The following is an 18,609-nucleotide window of genomic DNA, read 5'->3' on the forward strand; positions in this document are numbered from 1 at the left end:
ATGTGCCAATCTCTCAGCAGCTTTTGTAAGAAAGGCCCTGTGATAGGGCCTCCAACCAACACAAGTCGTGAGTGGGTTAGTATGGGCCAGAAGGACCCAGTTAACCTTATATGCTGCACCTGAAGGGGAACCATGGCTTGATAGGGCCGAATGGCAGATGAAGCCCAGGTGTGGTAGGAGCTGGGATAGGATTATAAATCAGGAAGTGAGCATAGAGAGGATATCTGCAGTCAGTCTCTGGAGGGGAAGGGAGTTGGTTAGGGATAAGGAGGCAATGCAGAGGGAGAATAAGCCCAGGGTCCTGCCCTGGGGAGTCCAGCAAGAGGGTGAGAATGGTGAAGTCATCATGGGGAGCGGAGGAATCTGTGATGGTAAACTAGAGATAGTAAGGCTATAGAGAGGTGGGGTAGGAAGGAGCCTAGGGAAACAGTAACAAGGTCTGAGACTGAACAAAGCTGGATTTCTAGTTGTAGGGTCCCTAGGCTGGAACTCAGTGGACATGTGATTACCCTACCAGCCTCTGGGAAAGTGGCACAAGACCTGGACTAGAAGAGTATCTGAGGAAGAGTGTGTATCACTTGTCTGGCAGGATTTTATTAACCTGGAAGGTGGGGACTACATAGTGACCTGGCTAGAGGGCTCAGTCACAAAGAGCGAGTATCCTGAGTCGAGAGAGAGAGAACCACAGCCTGAGCAACCAACAGATGAGGGCACCATATGCAGGAAGAGCTAATTCCCACAAGGAGGAGCAGCTGTGGTGAATGAACTGTTTACAGGGCCACCCAACACAGCCACTAGAATATTTGAAAGCTGCTGCTACTCAGTAGGATTCCAAAAGCTGCGACAGTGCCTACTGTCTTGGTGTGAATCCCTGCTTCAGAATGACTGGCCACACAGGTATAATTTTACATCTTATAATTAACATAAACTTTCACTTTAGAGTGAAAAGTGATGTATGTAAACAGAATATCCTATAACTTTTATTTGGGACATGCTGAATGGAGTCATCTGCTTCATTAGGTTTTTCTCCCAGAAGACTGATTTCACCTTTTGAGGGAGAATGGTGGTGATAGCTGGTTAAGAACAGCATTAGCATAATTTCCCATGGAATGCATTAGCTAGTGCTGTTTATTTATAATGAAGTGTAAAGTTCAAATTAAAGCAAAGATATTCAGCTGTAGGAATTCCCACTCAGTCCAACCTTCCTGTCCTCAGTCTCTGTTGCGTTCTCTCTTGGACTAAGGCTTTTCCTCATCTCTTAGAAGGGAGACATAAGAGGGGAACATGATTAAAAAAAAAAAAAATTAATGATATATAGAGAAGGTGAATTGGGTACTTCTGCTTTTTTTTTTTTTTTTTCAATCTCCTAGAACAAGAGCCATTCAGTGAAACTGAATAACGACAAATTCAACACTGATAAAACTTCTTACACAATGTGTAATTAGACTGTGAGACACTGCCATGGGTCATCGCTGAGGCCAAGAACCTAATTTAAGCAATCTCATTATTTTTCTTGCCTGTTCCTTTAACCATCTCATCCTATCTTTGAAACCTGCCACTGGCTTCCCCTTATCCATTGCGTTAAGTATAAAGTTCTTGTTTGTCTTCAAGTCCCTAAAAAGCTCCAATATGAACATTGGACCTTGTCTCTTCATATCTCCCACAACTCCACCACTGATGCCCCATTTGTTTCTTTTTACCTTGCCAGTCTCCATGCTATTCTGTATCTTATCTTGTATCCAATGAATCCTAGTATACAAAACTGCCACCTTATTTTTATTCAGATCACTCTGATAAACTTATTACTTCTGTGTGGGAAAAGTTGAGTTCACAAGAATAATTTTAAAAACATTTATTGTGTAATTCCTTCTCTCTTGCCCAACACTGTCTTTTCTGTATATATATCTTTTCAACTGAAAACACTTTGGGGCATAGACTTTGTATCCTGTACATACTTTTATCTTTGTATCTTCAGTGCTGAGCACATTGTGGGCACTAAAATAATAAATGAAAATAACTTTTATATAAATGACAAAGTAAGCCTGTAGCTATGTCAGCTGCTTTTCACATTAGCTATAGCTGTTTGTACTTACAGTTCTGTGACTTCTGTTACCATGCAATTCTTGTGCATGCTAACTACAGCTATGTCTACGCTGCATTAAACACCTAAGGCTGGCCTTTTTCAGCTGACCTGGGCTTGGGCTGTGGGGCTATACAATTGTAGTATAGACATTTGGGCTTGGGCTGGAGCCAGAGTCAGCTGATGCAGGCCAGCTCTGGGTGTCTTATTGCAGTGTAGACAGACCCTTGGGGTCCAACACAAAGCCTATGGAAGTCAGTGGGAGACTTTCCATTGACTTCAGTGGGTTTGGGATCAGATTTTAAAGATCTGGTCCTGACACAGCTTGCTACTAGGAGTCGTGTTCTTCTGCAGTGAGTAGTCCTATAGCTCTGGTCAGGACTGCTGCTGATAGGGTGACCAGACAGCAAGTGTGAAAAATCAGGACGGGGGGTGGGAGGTAATAGGGGCCTATATAAGAAAAAGATCCCAAAATCGGGACATCTGGTCACCCTAACTACTGAAGGCTATCACAGTACTCCTTCCTGTGTGGGCTAACTAAGCCACTCCTCTTATAGTTATTGCTGGTGGTATCGTGGCTGGCCAGATGACTTCCTACGCTTCCCTGTAATATCCTTTGGGAGGCTGGATATTGAGCAAGCATTGTGGTGTCATGGGTCTGGGGCAGACATCTTCAGTGGGCCAAGCCCCCAACGGGTCAGTTTTCTACAAGCATAGGCCATGTGGCCTCAGCAAGTCCTAGACTGAACCTCTTGGCTCCAGGACTCCTGTTTCTCACCGTGAGCTCTGCCCAGTGAATGCGACCAAAGCAGAGTCCTATTCAGAGACTTTTACTCCCTTTAAAAGAAAAGGAGTACTTGTGGCACCTTAGAGACTAACAAATTTATTAGAGCATAAGCTTTCGTGAGCTACAGCTCACTTCATCGGATGCATTTGGTGGAAAAAACAGAGGAGAGATTTATATACACACACACAGAGAACATGAAACAATGGGTTTATCATACACACTGTAAGGAGAGTGATCACTTAAGATAAGCCATCACCAACAGCAGGGGGGGGGAAGGAGGAAAACCTTTCATGGTGACAAGCAGGTAGGCTAATTCCAGCAGTTAACAAGAATATCAGAGGAACAGTGGGGGGTGGGGTGGGGGGGAGAAATACCATGGGGAAATAGTTTTACTTTGTGTAATGACTCATCCATTCCCAGTCTCTATTCAAGCCTAAGTTAATTGTATCCAGTTTGCAAATTAATTCCAATTCAGCAGTCTCTCATTGGAGTCTGTTTTTGAAGCTTTTTTGTTGAAGGATAGCCACTCTTAGGTCTGTGATCGAGTGACCAGAGAGATTGAAGTGTTCTCCAACTGGTTTTTGAATGTTATAATTCTTGACGTCTGATTTGTGTCCATTCATTCTTTTACGTAGAGACTGTCCAGTTTGGCCAATGTACATGGCAGAGGGGCATTGCTGGCACATGATGGCATATATCACATTGGTAGATGCGCAGGTGAACGAGCCTCTGATAGTGTGGCTGATGTGATTAGGCCCTATGATGGTATCCCCTGAATAGATATGTGGACAGAGTTGGCAACAGGCTTTGTTGCAAGGATAGGTTCCTGGGTTAGTGGTTCTGTTGTGTGGTGTGTGGTTGCTGGTGAGTATTTGCTTCAGATTGGCTGTAGACAATGGATCGAGTGGTATGATCTGGATGAAAGCTAGAGGCATGTAGGTAGGAATAGCGGTCAGTAGGTTTCCGATATAGGGTGGTGTTTATGTGACCATCGCTTATTAGCACCGTAGTGTCCAGGAAGTGGATCTCTTGTGTGGACTGGTCCAGGCTGAGGTTGATGGTGGGATGGAAATTGTTGAAAGCACGGTGGAATTCCTCAAGAGCTTCTTTTCCATGGGTCCAGATGATGAAGATGTCATCAATGTAGCGCAAGTAGAGTAGGGGCATTAGGGGACGAGAGCTGAGGAAGCGTTGTTCTAAGTCAGCCATAAAAATGTTGGCATACTGTGGGGCCATGCGGGTACCCATCGCAGTGCCGCTGATTTGAAGGTATACATTGTCACCAAATGTGAAATAGTTATGGGTGAGGACAAAGTCACAAAGTTCTGCCACCAGGTTAGCCGTGACAGTATCGGGGATACTGTTCCTGACGGCTTGTAGTCCATCTTTGTGTGGAATGTTGGTGTAGAGGGCTTCTACATGCATAGTGGCCAGGATGGTGTTTTTAGGAAGATCACCAATGGACTGTAGTTTCCTCAGGAAATCGGTGGTGTCTCGAAGATAGCTGGGAGTGCTGGTAACGAAGGGCCTGAGGAGGGAGTCTACATAGCCAGACAATCCTGCTGTCAGGGTGCCAATGCCTGAGATGATGGGGCGTCCAGGATTTCCAGGTTTATGGATCTTGGGTAGCAGATAGAATACCCCAGGTCGGGGCTCCAGGGGTGTGTCTGTGCGGATTTGTTCTTGTGCTTTTTCAGGGAGTTTCTTGAGCAAATGCTGTAGTTACTTTTGGTAACTCTCAGTGGGATCAGAGGGTAATGGTAAGCTATCTAAACTACTATATGCCACAAGGGGCCACAACAATGGTTCCCGTAACCCACCCAGCAATATTGTTAATCTATCCAACTATACTCTTAGCCCAGCGGAAGAATCTGTCCTATCTCGGGGCCTCTCCTCTTGCCCCTCCCCCCCCCCCACGAACATGATACAGTTCTGTGGTGACCTAGAATCCTATTTTCGACGTCTCAGACTCAAGGAATATTTCCAACACACCTCTGACCAACACATTAACCCACAGAGACCTTCCTGCCAACACTACAAAAAGAAGGATTCAGGGTGGACTCCTCCTGAAGGTCGAAACAGCAGCCTGGATTTCTACATAGACTGCTTCCGCCGACGTGCACAAGCTGAAATTGTGGAAAAGCAGCATCGCTTACCCCATAACCTCAGCCATGCAGAACACAGTGCCATCCACAGCCTCAGAAACAACTCTGACATCATAATCAAAAAGGCTGACAAAGGAGGTGCTGTCGTCATCATGAATAGGTCGGAGTATGAACAAGAGGCTACTAGGCAGCTCTCCAACACCACTTTCTACAAGCCATTACCCTCTGATCCCACTGAGAGTTACCAGAAGAAACTACAGCATTTGCTCAAGAAACTCCCTGAAAAAGCACAAGAACAAATCCGCACAGACACACCCCTGGAGCCCCGACCTGGGGTATTCTATCTGCTACCCAAGATCCATAAACCTGGAAATCCTGGATGCCCCATCATCTCAGGCATTGGCACCCTGACAGCAGGATTGTCTGGCTATGTAGACTCCCTCCTCAGGCCCTTCGTTACCAGCACTCCCAGCTATCTTCGAGACACCACCGATTTCCTGAGGAAACTACAGTCCATTGGTGATCTTCCTAAAAACACCATCCTAGCCACTATGGATGTAGAAGCCCTCTACACCAACATTCCACACAAAGATGGACTACAAGCCGTCAGGAACAGTATCCCCGATACTGTCACGGCTAACCTGGTGGCAGAACTTTGTGACTTTGTCCTCACCCATAACTATTTCACATTTGGTGACAATGTATACCTTCAAATCAGCGGCACTGCGATGGGTACCCGCATGGCCCCACAGTATGCCAACATTTTTATGGCTGACTTAGAACAACGCTTCCTCAGCTCTCGTCCCCTTATGCCCCTACTCTACTTGCGCTACATTGATGACATCTTCATCATCTGGACCCATGGAAAAGAAGCTCTTGAGGAATTCCACCGTGCTTTCAACAATTTCCATCCCACCATCAACCTCAGCCTGGACCAGTCCACACAAGAGATCCACTTCCTGGACACTACGGTGCTAATAAGCGATGGTCACATAAACACCACCCTATATCGGAAACCTACTGACCGCTATTCCTACCTACATGCCTCTAGCTTTCATCCAGATCATACCACTCGATCCATTGTCTACAGCCAATCTGAAGCAAATACTCACCAGCAACCACACACCACACAACAGAACCACTAACCCAGGAACCTATCCTTGCAACAAAGCCTGTTGCCAACTCTGTCCACATATCTATTCAGGGGATACCATCATAGGGCCTAATCACATCAGCCATACCATCAGAGGCTCGTTCACCTGCGCATCTACCAATGTGATATATGCCATCATGTGCCAGCAATGCCCCTCTGCCATGTACATTGGCCAAACTGGACAGTCTCTACGTAAAAGAATGAATGGACACAAATCAGACGTCAAGAATTATAACATTCAAAAACCAGTTGGAGAACACTTCAATCTCTCTGGTCACTCGATCACAGACCTAAGAGTGGCTATCCTTCAACAAAAAAGCTTCAAAAACAGACTCCAACGAGAGACTGCTGAATTGGAATTAATTTGCAAACTGGATACAATTAACTTAGGCTTGAATAGAGACTGGGAATGGATGAGTCATTACGCAAAGTAAAACTATTTCCCCATGGTATTTCTCCCCCCCACCCCACCCCCCACTGTTCCTCTGATATTCTTGTTAACTGCTGGAATTAGCCTACCTGCTTGTCACCATGAAAGGTTTTCCTCCTTCCCCCCCCCTGCTGTTGGTGATGGCTTATCTTAAGTGATCACTCTCCTTACAGTGTGTATGATAAACCCATTGTTTCATGTTCTCTGTGTGTGTGTGTGTATATAAATCTCTCCTCTGTTTTTTCCACCAAATGCATCCGATGAAGTGAGCTGTAGCTCACGAAAGCTTATGCTCTAATAAATTTGTTAGTCTCTAAGGTGCCACAAGTACTCCTTTTCTTTTTGCGAATACAGACTAACACGGCTGCTACTCTGAAACCTGTGATTACTCCCTTTAGTGATCAATGCACTTCAGCAAGTATCTGCAGTGACTCCCATGTAGCCTTTTTCAAGAGAGAGTAAGGTTGATTAGTCAACTGGAATACAGCACTGGGAAATCCTTTTTTCAAAAGAGAGGCCAAAGATTAAGACAGTCCATTCTGTCTAAAGCCCAGGTCTCCCTTAAGCCATGTTGCTGTAGGAAGCAGCTTAGTTTCCTTTCTCTTGTCACTTTCCCTTTTTCCCTTGTCTACACTGAAGTGCTACAGCTGTGCCACTGGTGTGGATCTCCCATTGGTGTAGATCATCTGCCTCCCTGAGAAGTGGTAGCTAGGTTGATATAAGAATTCTTCCATCAACCTAATACTGTCTACACAGGAACTTAAGTCATCTTAACTATGCCGCTCAGGGTGTAGATTTTTTACGCCCCGAACGACATAGTTATGCTGACTTAATTTTCTACTGTAGACCAGACCTAAATCCTAGGTGAGAGCTCCTTTGTCTCTAAGGCCAGTAGTTAAAACAGACCCTTGACGCCTCTCTTCGTTCTCTGGACACAGCCATGCTATGTTCACGTGTTCAGCCTCTGCAGTTAGGTGTTAATCTTCAGTGATTGGGATTCCTGTTGTCTCTCTAGGATCTTCCATTGATATACATTGGTTCCAGCCAGTACTTTATGACCTGTTCATATCACCCCAGACAATTACATGACTCAAACATGTAATGTATCCAGCTCTTTACACTTAGTGTATAGCAGTACAAAACACAGAGGGAAAATGAGGTACACATGGGCATTGTAAAATTGTACAATATTTCCCATATCACAGCAAGCTTTGTCAAGCAAGTTAAATATGCCAAATTTTGGTAGTAAACAAATACTACCAGTTAATTGCTACCTTTCCAAGCTTCTGTACTTCTGTGAAAGCTATTTGAAATTGACATAAAGACATCTTATTTCTTATATAGTACACCTTATGCTCCTGGAGCTAAAACTATGTTGAGTACATGCCAGTTTATATGAGATTTTAATCTTGATTCAGGTTAGGGGATTTAGGATGAGATACAGACTTAAAACTATGGCCTGTATTTGGGAGAAGAGGAGGTTTAGAGTAGAGTATACTCCAGCCTAATTTTTTGGCCCAACCTAGGCCCGAGGGTAGAGTCATTTTCTGACCGGACCCTTCCCCCCTGAACCTGAGTCCCTGCTGTGCTGCCTCCTGCCTATGGGCTAGGTACAGTGGCAGCTATGTGCCTAGCTCTTGCCTGTGTCGTTGTGCCAACCCCACAGGCAGGTGGAAGAGACCTGATCCGAGACCAAGAGGGTCCATTTGCTTTCCCACCCAACACAGCCTAGACCCGACACTTGTAGTTGGGTCCCATGGTGTCCAGATTGGGTTTCAGGATTCTAGTTCAGAGTGGTCAGACTAAACAGGAACCCCTGATTCTCCCAGAATGTGTTCAGGGAATCTGAGCTAGCTCAAGCTGGAGTGAAGCTCTACCACACTTTGAAAGGGTACAGTATTTGCTTGCCCCTCTCCTTGACAAGAACACAGATTTTTGACTGGCTCCTAAATCTCCTCAAAATAAGGTGTAAGAAGGAATAAAATGGTGTATAGTCTTTGTGCAGGCCCCCTCTGTACAGAGGTGAATTTCAGATAGTGTTTACAATGTAATATTTCATCATTCTAGTTGCTATAATTAACTCCTGAGGAGTTATGGATTGGATCTCTCAATCTTGGTCGCACAGATCTTTCTGAGTATCGCACACCAAAGTTTATTGATATTGTAAAGAGCTTCAACTCTCCAGGGGAGAATCGCTCAGTGTCTTTTACCTGCAACAGTAATGCTGTTTTAACTTGTTGGCTATGTAAAATTGTGAGATTTTCTTATTCTGTTTAGACTGTAACTCTTTTAAACTTAAAAAAAAAAAAAAAAAGAATGAACAGTTGGAGATTGACACATGCACACTTTTTTAAGATGCAAAGCACACTACCATCCTTAAGAGAGTCTTTATTGCCTAAAAATAGCTTTCAGAGACAAGAGCCAAGGAGAACAGACCTAGGCAGAAAGTTGCATTCAGAGAATGGAGTAACAATTACAGGTAGAACATAATAAAAAGGCAAAATTATTCACTTGAAATAATATGCACTCTTTAGGGAAAAACAGTGTAAATTGTACATAACATGTTGTTGACCCTGCTCGTAAATTATTAGTTTTGTATTATCAGATGTTTTTGATTATCTAGGTATGTACAGATGTAATATGAACACATACTATGAAGATGAAATGAAATAAATTGGAGTTTAAGATGTGTTTTGGCTGTACCTTCATGATGATTTATGCACTTTCATTCATAGGGAGGAATATAGCCAAGAACGTATCACTCATAATTGCACATGTTTCAGGGTGATAGTGCTGATACTTTAATTAGAACAGTTGAAGATTAGCATGTTTGAGAAAGAAAGAACGATTGTTAAATCTAAGGTTAATTGCAAGAGTTCTGTATGTGTCCTCTTTGCTGTTTACTCTTGGTGATAACCAAAATGTCAGAATCCTTGACTTTGATTGCAACAGACTGGGCAGACCTGGTGTTGATTGCTACTGCCAACACGAAAGTGGTGCCGCGGTACTGCAGCTCCAGTTCTTAATCAATGAGGTAAGCTATATGTACAGTGTGCAGAATTTTCTTTAAATATGGTTGAATGGTACAATCTATATATTTTTACAATGTAACTTCCAGATAGGGCAAACAAAGGGGCCAGCAAGAAACTATGGACCTGATTCTGCTGCTCATACTTGCACTCAGAAATATAATTTTCTTTGTACATATTCCTGTTTAAATGAATGGAACTACATGTAGTATAAGGTATTACTCAAGATAAGTATGCGTGATAGAATCAGGGCCTTTATATGGTGATGTGAAATACTGAACACATAGCGAGCTGCATATGTGTAACCTAAATTCTTGGATCATCTTCCTCACTGCATAGACATCTATGAGACAGAAATAATGAACTAACAAAAATGGTACTAATCCAAAAAGTTTCTGCTTAGCTGAAACATCATAGTCTCGGGGAACTCAGAATAATAAAAACTGATCCCTATAAATACTACGCAAAGTGATTTGGGATCCACCCCCTGAATGAAACTTACTCTGGAAATAATAATAATGATTAATTATGGGGTATCAGGCCTCCCCCCACCAATTCAACTCAGGCAGCTTCCTCTTTCTCCAAACTGCATGTGTGCTGGAAGGAGGGGGAAACGCTAACTACAGGAGAGAGTTTCTCTGCTCAAAGTTCTGGTGCCACAGCAGCCCCTGCAGCTGGGAGGAACAATAGCAGAGATAAGCCTCAGTCCCTGCAGCTACAGGATGGAGCTTACTCAGTCGCTCTGTGCAGATGGTACATACACAGTCCAGTCAGCATGGAGGAGCTGTGAGGGTTGGAGCTTGCTCAGTGCAGACAGAATCCTCAGAGAATGCAGCTTTCAAACTCTAATAAGAGCATGAGCATGTGCAACCTCTGTATGTGTATTTGTTTTTTTGAAAGGCTCCTAAGCTGTCCACATTTGGGCAGACTTTCATGAGGAAGGCAAAAGGCACATCCCTGACACATAGACCACCCCCTGACAAACTTTAGGCCCCTGCTCCAAAGCAAGGAGGCGTTGGAGTTTCTCAACAAAAAAAAAATTTACAACCGTTTTTACAGGTGCAAAACATTTTTTCCTAATCATGTTCTGAGAAACAACTGAAAACAACATTTTAGCTGAAACTTCCCAGAGAAACTCAGCTTGAGACAAACACCTGGCATGGAATGTTTCAAAAGGTAATGTTTGGCAAAAGTTATAAGCAACTGAAAATAGGATCTTATAATAGAAAGTCTCAGGCAACCTTACCTATAGGTGTAACTGCCTAGAGCATACTCTTTTAGGCAAAATAATTTAACATAGGTATTTAAAACTTAAATACATTTTACATGGCATTTAAAGGAACCAGATATGTATTCAAATTGAATAAAACATTTCTATTACGCCTTTCCTTCTTACGCTAAAGTTGAGACAATTACTTTTGGAGTATATGTGTGAACATCAAAAAGTACGTGTGCCACCATTTTGTCACGTGAATCACTTTTGCTTCCCCTGCTTTCTTTCTGATCTTAGCTTTCGTGGTTCTGTGCTCCCCTAGATCATGTATTCCCCTGCTGATTATTCATTCAGTGTCTTCTTTACTAGCTCCTTTGCTTCCTTTCTCCTATCTGTGGGGTTTTCTTTGTCCTCTCCTCTCCTATTTCTATTGTGTATGTTTCTTTTCTCATGGATTTAAATACCATATCAAATCTGATAGTTCTGGATTTACCTCTCACTCTGTATCCACTCACATCTAAGAATAGATGCCAGAGGGACAACTATAGATGTTCAATCACCATCTCAAACTCTAGTCTTATCACCTTTCCTCCTCCTCCTCCTCTGCTTCCCTTCTCTATCTTGATTGAGAACTCCACTTTCCTTCCTGTTTCCCAGGCCCATAATCTTTGATTGACTATTGGAGAAGGGATGGGGAGAGCACAATCTTTAAGTTACATCACTTCTTCCTCTTTATTGTAACCAAAATCCACTTTTTTTTTTTTTTTTTTACACAATTATCCTCTAGTGGCAGATTAGCCACTGGGCCTACAGGGCCTGTGTGTAGGGCCACAGCCAACTGCGGGGGCCTGGAGCTCCGGGTGAGTGGGGAAAGCCCCTAATCTCGGACAATAGTGCTGGGTGGTCAGGGTGGTGCAGCTGGGGAAGCTCCCCGTCCCCAGACCCTGTTCCCCGGCACCATCTGCGTTTCTGTTCTGACTTCCCCTGATCAGTTTCTCTACTTTCATCCCTATCCTCCTACTTTCACGTCTTTTTCCCATTCTTGATTTTGCATTTTCTGTTATCTTGACCTGACTATTATACTGTGCCTGGGGCAGTCTCCCTTTCCTTGTGTGCTAAGCACTCTGTCCTTGCTTCAACTGCCTCCTTCAAACCCATCTTTTCAAGCTAATACCTCTTCCCTTCTTATTCCCATTCTTCCGCACTCTTCCTGGTTTATCAATCAGAAACACATTTAATATCAAATGTTTAATTCTAGAATGAGCTATTTGATTTTCCAGATCAGCTCAAATTGGAACACTTTGAGTTAGTTCAGGATCAGTCAAAGTAATGGTTGTTGCAGAGTATTTTTTTCAGAAGGAAAGTAAGTGTTTCACAGATGTTGTACTGCTGTCTACTGACAGATCATTGTCTTATTCTGAAATAATCTTCCCTTTCAATATGCAAATGAATAACATTCCACCATATTCTGGCTCTGATTGTTGTAGGGTGCCTTGGTCAGTGCGAGTGCAGATGACACACTTCATTTGTGGAACCTAAGACAGAAACGGCCTGCTATTCTTCATTCTCTGAAATTTAACAGAGAACGGTAAGCCAGTTTGACAAAAAACAAGGATGTTATTTTAAAAACTGACTAATTAGATTTTGCTGACATATCATTGGTGGGAGGATTTGTTGTTGCATATGTTGGGAGGGTTTCTTTTTTGTTTTGGGTTTTTTTTTCTGACTTAATGAATGATGTAGCTGATTGCTTTGAAAGTTTTTCTTCCTTTGTAACTTTTAAAATCTGGCTTACACAGAACATGATTCAGCAGCGTACAGTTTGTGGTGCAGTAGCCCCCTCAAGTCTATAGAATCCATTTCTTCTTCCCAGTAAAGTTGGGCTTCTGTGACCTTCTAGCTGTACAAACTGGCACAATTAATAGATTCTTTTTAAGGTCAGAAAAGACCACTATGATCTTCTGTTCTGATTTACTGCACAACACAAGGCGTAGTCCTTCACCCAATAATTCCTGTATTGAAGGGAATATTCTTCTCTACTGTGTAACAGAGTGGAATCCAAATTTTTGAGAAATTGGCCCTTATTAATTTCCAGTAAATACTGCTATGTTAACATAATAATGTAGATGTGTACTATAATTATGATGGATAAATCTCGCCCTTTCATGATTAGTTTTGCTTTTTGAATGTCTATTAGAAGTCTCTAGACCAAACAGATTAAATCAATGGTAAAATTTATCAAATTTAGCTATCTGTAGCTCACGAAAGCTTATGCTCAAATAAATTTTAGTCTCTAAGGTGCCACAAGTCCTCCTTTTCTTTTTGCAGCTACCTATAGGTTAGTCACTTTTAAATATGCTTGTATTTTCAGAGATACTGAGCGCTCAGCTCGCATTGACATCAGTTAGAGCTGCAGGTAGAGAGAGGATTGTAGCAGAACAGCAGCTCTGATATAGTTATGGTTAAGACCAACTTTCTGTTTAACAATTTGACTCTTCTAAATACTCTAAAATTGTATGATTACTTGAAATTTGGTGCCCCTCATGGGGATTCAGGGTAGGGTCAGTGATCCAAGTTCAGAACCATTTAGCCAAGGGATTCTTAAGATACACCCCAGAGTATCATAGAATCATAGAATCATAGAATATCAGGGTTGGAAGGGACCCCAGAAGGTCATCTAGTCCAACCCCCTGCTCAAAGCAGGACCAAGTCCCAGTTAAATCATCCTAGCCAGGGCTTTGTCAAGCCTGACCTTAAAAACCTCTAAGGAAGGAGATTCTACCACCTCCCTAGGTAACGCATTCCAGTGTTTCACCACCCTCTTAGTGAAAAAGTTTTTCCTAATATCCAATAGGGGATGGCAAGAGTGGGGGGTGGGAAGCTTTTCTTAAAGTTTACTTATTCTGGCAACCTCTTTTTTTGTGTATACACAGAAAGAGCTCAAACCATGGCTCATAACATTGCACTAGGGTCTCCAGAACTTGAGCGTTACCCCAGTAGAGTGTGTGGTACCCACCAGCCCTTTGGCGGGAAATCAGATAAAAGAATTGTTTGAAAAAGAGTTTGCTTCTCCAGTTTGGCATGTGCCAAGCAGTTCTAAAGTTCACATGTCAAACAGATTATTCTCAGCATTCATGAACAGAAGAGTTATGAATTTTTTTAAGTCTGAAAATTGTTACTAGCTGAATAGCCCCAGGGGCTAAGCAGTCGTTCTTGACACCTCACCTTTTGTGTCAATTCAAGCCCCACTTAGTACAGAAATCTTGAAAAGGTCAGAATCACGTTGCTAAAATTTGTCTGTTAGGTGTAGTGATTTGGTTGTTTTGAGTGAAAGTACTTTGATTACCTTTCTCCTCCCCCCACAAAAGACATGTGACTGTTTCCTGACAGGCAAGGGACATTTTAGTGTGGACGAGTGGCGGGGAATAGGAATGAGAGGAGTTTGGGGCTGCATTGAGGGGAGGGGGGATTATGGGGAGTGGGATAAATGAGGATGGATGGTGGGGGGGTGGTGAGAGGAATTGGGTGGCTCAGGTAAAGGAGAGGGACACTGGGCAGGAGACATAGTGGTGAGCGGCAGGGTGACTAGGGGAGAATGGGGTCAAGATTGTCTCAACCCCATGTTCTCCCTTTGTGTGTGTGTGCCAGGATCTGGGGGCCTTTGCCTCTCTAGGGCAGTCTGAGCCTCTCTCCCTGTCCTACCTTCATGTGAGTACAATCTGGGGTTCCTTGCCCCCGAATGGTGGCTGAGCCCTATTCACTGGTATCCTGTGAGTAAGTGTGAAGTGGTTGTTCTGTCAGGAGAGTAACCTAAGTGTTTGAGGGTAGAGCAGATGCAGGTAGCTACTTTCTTGTACAGTGAAAAAGCAGAGGGCAAGTATGTGTGATATGGGTGTTTTGGGTTATCTCTCAGAGGGCAGAATTAAGGTTACATGGGCATGCAACTTAACTGTATTCCTGGTTTTCTGAAGTTTAACTTTTTCAGAACCGTGTTCTAGAAGGGCATGAGCTCTCACTGGGCAACTATGTGAACAAAAAAGTTTATTGCCATTTAATACCCTTTTTTTGGTTAGGAGTGCGAAGGTTGTGGACCTCTGGAGACATCCAGATATTTATGTGCAGTGCTTGGGAGAAGCCAGTGGTCGTAGTACATGTAGGTACCAGTGATATAGGGAAAGGTAGGAGAGAGACCCTGGAGGCCAAGTTTAGGATGCTAGGTAATAAAATAAAGTCTGGGACCTCCATGGCAGCATTCTCTGAACTGTTTCCAGTTCATGCACATGGCAGTTAGACAGGCAGAACTGCAGGGTCTTAATGAATGTATGAGATGATGATATTGGGAGGAGGGTTTTCAGTTTGAGAAACTGCAGAACTTTTTTTGGAAAGAAGGAGCCTATACAGGAAGGATGGGCTTGACTTAACTAAGGCCCGGTTTGACAAAGCCTTGGCTGGGATGATTTAGTTGGTGTTGGTCCTGCTTTGAGCAGGGGATTGGACTGGATGACCTCCTCAGGTCTCTTCCAACCCTAATATTCTATGATACCTAAACCAAAATGGAAGCAGATTAGTGGCATGTAAAATTAAAAAGGTCATAGTTTTTATACTAAGGATTGGGGAAAAGCCAACAGGTGCAGAGGAGCGTACAGTTCAGACAGATATCTCTTAGAGGAGGACTTATTAAAGAGGATATTAGGATAGCCTGGTAAAGAGGAGAGGATAAAAGTTGGTGAAGTACAGGTAGGAACTGAAGAGAAACAGTCAAACAAGGAAGACTGAAGGTAGTCAACTAAATATTGACAAATTTTATAAGTGCTAGTGTACAAATGCTAGAAGTCTAAATACTAAGATATGTGAACTCAAGTGCCTTCAGTGAGGATATTGGTATAATAGACATCACAGATACTTGGTAGAACAATAGTAATGAATGGGACATGGTGGGACCTGGAAACAAAATCTAGAGGAATGACAGAATAGGTTGTGCTGATGTGGGAGTGGCACTAGATGTGAAAGAAAGCATACAGTTAAATATACTAAAAATCTTAAATGAATCAAACTGTACCATAGAATCTCTATGGATAGAAATTCCATGCTTGAATAAGAGTATAGCAGTAGGAATACACTAACAACCACCTGAGCAGGATGGTGACGATAATTGTGAAATGGTAAGAGATTAGAAAGGCTACAAAAAAAATTCTCTCCAAAGCCCCCATCGATGGGGGATTTCAACTATCGCCATATTGACTGGGTACATGTCAACTCAGGACTGGATGCAGAGAAAAAAATTCTAGACATATTAAATGACTGCTTCTTGGAGCAACTGGGCTTGGAACCCATAAGGGAAGAAGTGCCTTGCATAATGACAGGTTTCAGAGTAGCAGCCGTGTTAGTCTGTATTCGCAAAAAGAAAAGGAGTACTAGTGGCACCTTACGCTCAAATTTTTTAGTGTCTAAGCTTTGCTCAAATAAATTTGTTGGTCTCTAAGGTGCCACTAGTACTCCTTTTCTTTTTACAAGGGAAAAAGCAATTCTTGATTTAGTCCTAAGTGGAGTGCAGGATCTGGTCCAAGAGATTAATATAGCTGAACCGCTCCATAATAGCATAATGTAATTAAATTTAACGTCCTTTTGGGGGAGGAGGGAAACAAAAGCACACCACAGTAGCACTTAATGTCAAAAAGGGAAACTACACAAAAATGACCAAGCTAGTTAAACAGAAACTACAAGGAACAGTCATGAATGAAATGCCTGCAAGCTGCTTGGAAACTATTTAGAAACACCATATTAGAGGCTCAAATTAAATGTGTACCCCAAATTAAAAAAAAAACCACCATGGCTACACAGAAGAGGAAAAGAGGTGGTTAGAGACAAAAAGCAGCTTTTGAAAATTGGAAGTCAAATCATATTGTGATGGGGCAAGGCCAGATGGCTATGGAAGAGTAGTCCTTTTGGGATCCGGGAAGTGGGAGGGCAAAGCCCGTCCACTGCTAAAGGATCCCCCCCCAGCCTAAAGGGGGATCCATAGGACCTAGATTCCAAATAATTCCGGGGGATAACTAATGAAATAACAGGGACAGGAGTGCGGTCAAAGGGTTAAAAGAAGGGAACCGGATGGCGACACCGAGCAGAGAACCCCGGACAGTGCCCACTGCTCCTCAAAGGTATCAAGGGAGTCGGAGGACGCTGCCCAGAAGAACTCTGCCCAGATACATGAACGGACCGAGGATCGGAAATAGGCCCCACAGTCACAGGAGACTCCATCGGCCAACCTCCTCACTCTGGTTTTATAAATGGCCATTTTAGCTAGGGCCAGGAGGAGGTTGACCAGGAGATCCCGTGACTTTGTGGGGCCACGGATAGGGAGTGCATAAATGAGAAGGTGAGGGCAGAAGTGTAACCAAAAACGTAATAAAATATTGGTGAGGAGCCGGAATAGGGGCTGCAGCCTGGCACACTCCAAGTATACATGTGCCAGGGTATCCCTCACGTCGCAAAAGGGGCAGGTGTCTGGGATTGAGGTGAACCGCGCCAACTACACGCCCATGCTCACGGCTCCGTGAAGGAGCCGCCAACTGACATCCCGGGCGGGCCTCGGGACTAAGGTGGAATATAGGCTGGCCCACCGGGGCTCCTCATCCTCCAAAGGTGGCAGGAGGTCCAGCCATTTCGTATCAGGACGGGACACGAGAGTGCGGGCGTGAAGGGTGTGGAGCACGAGCGTGTAGAGATGTTACAGCTGGCCCGAGAGGGGGCACCCCGCCGTACTCCTCGCCCGAAGATGACCAGTTCGGTCAGGGTCCAGTTGAGCTTGACCAAACGCTCTGCGGAGGTGTACAGCGCCTGGAGAAAATCCACAAACTGGGGTCCGAAGCCAAACGCTTGCAGAGTGCTCAGGAGATACCTGTGATCCACCCTGTCGAACTCCTTCTCCTGATCTAAGGACAGGAGGGCGAACGACAGACCATCCCTACACCCGAGTTCAAAAAGGTCCCAGACCAGATATAGGTTGTCGAAGATGCTGCGGCCCGGGACGGTATAGGTCTGGTCTGGGTGGACCACGTCCGCTAGCACAGACCCTAGCCGCAGCAAGATTGCTTTTGCCACGACTTTGTAGTCCGTGCTGAGGAGCGAGATGGGATGCCAATTTCGTAAATCGCGGAGGTCCCCCTTCTTCGGCAATAAGGCAAGCACGGCTCGCCTGCACGAAAGAGGGAGGACCCCGCTGTGCAAAGGCTCGGCCCAGACGGTGACTAGGTCTGGGCCGAGGACATCCCAGAACACGTGGGGAACTCCACGGTCAGCCTGTCCATGCCCAGAGATTTATTGGTGGGCATGCGACGGAGGGCTTCCAAGAACTCGGCCAGAGTGAGAGGCAGCTCTAGCCGGTCTTGGTCGCCTGCGCTAACCGTCCAGAGCTCCTCCCAGAGCACTCTGCAAGCGTTAGGATCGGTCGGCTCCGGGGAGAAAAGGCTTGCGTAGAAGGCTCTCGCCCTCCCGCACATCTCTACCGGATCCGTGAGGGGGGTGCCATCTTCTGCCAGTAGGCAGATGATATGTTTTTTAGCCCCCATCTTTTTCTCCAGGGCGTAGAAGAAGCGGGAGCCGCAATCCATCTCCCGAAGGAGACGGATGCGGGATCGAACAAAGGCACCCCGGGCCCGATGGCCCTCGAGGGTCCGGAGCTCCTCCCGCTTCTCCTGGCATGCTCCGCAGAAGGGCAGATCCTCGGGGTTGGCAGCCAGACACCTCTCCAGCTCTAAGACCTCCCGTTCCAACTGCTCTATCGCTGCATCCTTCCATCGGCTGGCGCCCCGG

At 44.4% G+C, this 18,609-nt stretch overlaps 1 protein-coding gene across 8 annotated transcripts in view; it reads left to right on the forward strand.

Moving 5' to 3' along the window:
- Positions 1-18,609, forward strand: part of STXBP5L (syntaxin binding protein 5L) — a 451,068-nt gene that overhangs the window by 189,362 nt on the left and 243,097 nt on the right. For all 8 annotated transcript variants that reach the window (XM_043512693.1, XM_043512690.1, XM_038378599.2 and 5 more), the window contains exons 3-4: positions 9,508-9,589; positions 12,285-12,385. In XM_043512693.1, coding sequence (XP_043368628.1) covers positions 9,508-9,589; positions 12,285-12,385 — 183 coding nt within the window. The remainder of the gene's footprint in view (positions 1-9,507; positions 9,590-12,284; positions 12,386-18,609) is intronic.

This window comes from Dermochelys coriacea, chromosome 1 (assembly GCF_009764565.3).
Source record: "Dermochelys coriacea isolate rDerCor1 chromosome 1, rDerCor1.pri.v4, whole genome shotgun sequence".
Taxonomy (NCBI): domain Eukaryota; kingdom Metazoa; phylum Chordata; order Testudines; family Dermochelyidae; genus Dermochelys; species Dermochelys coriacea.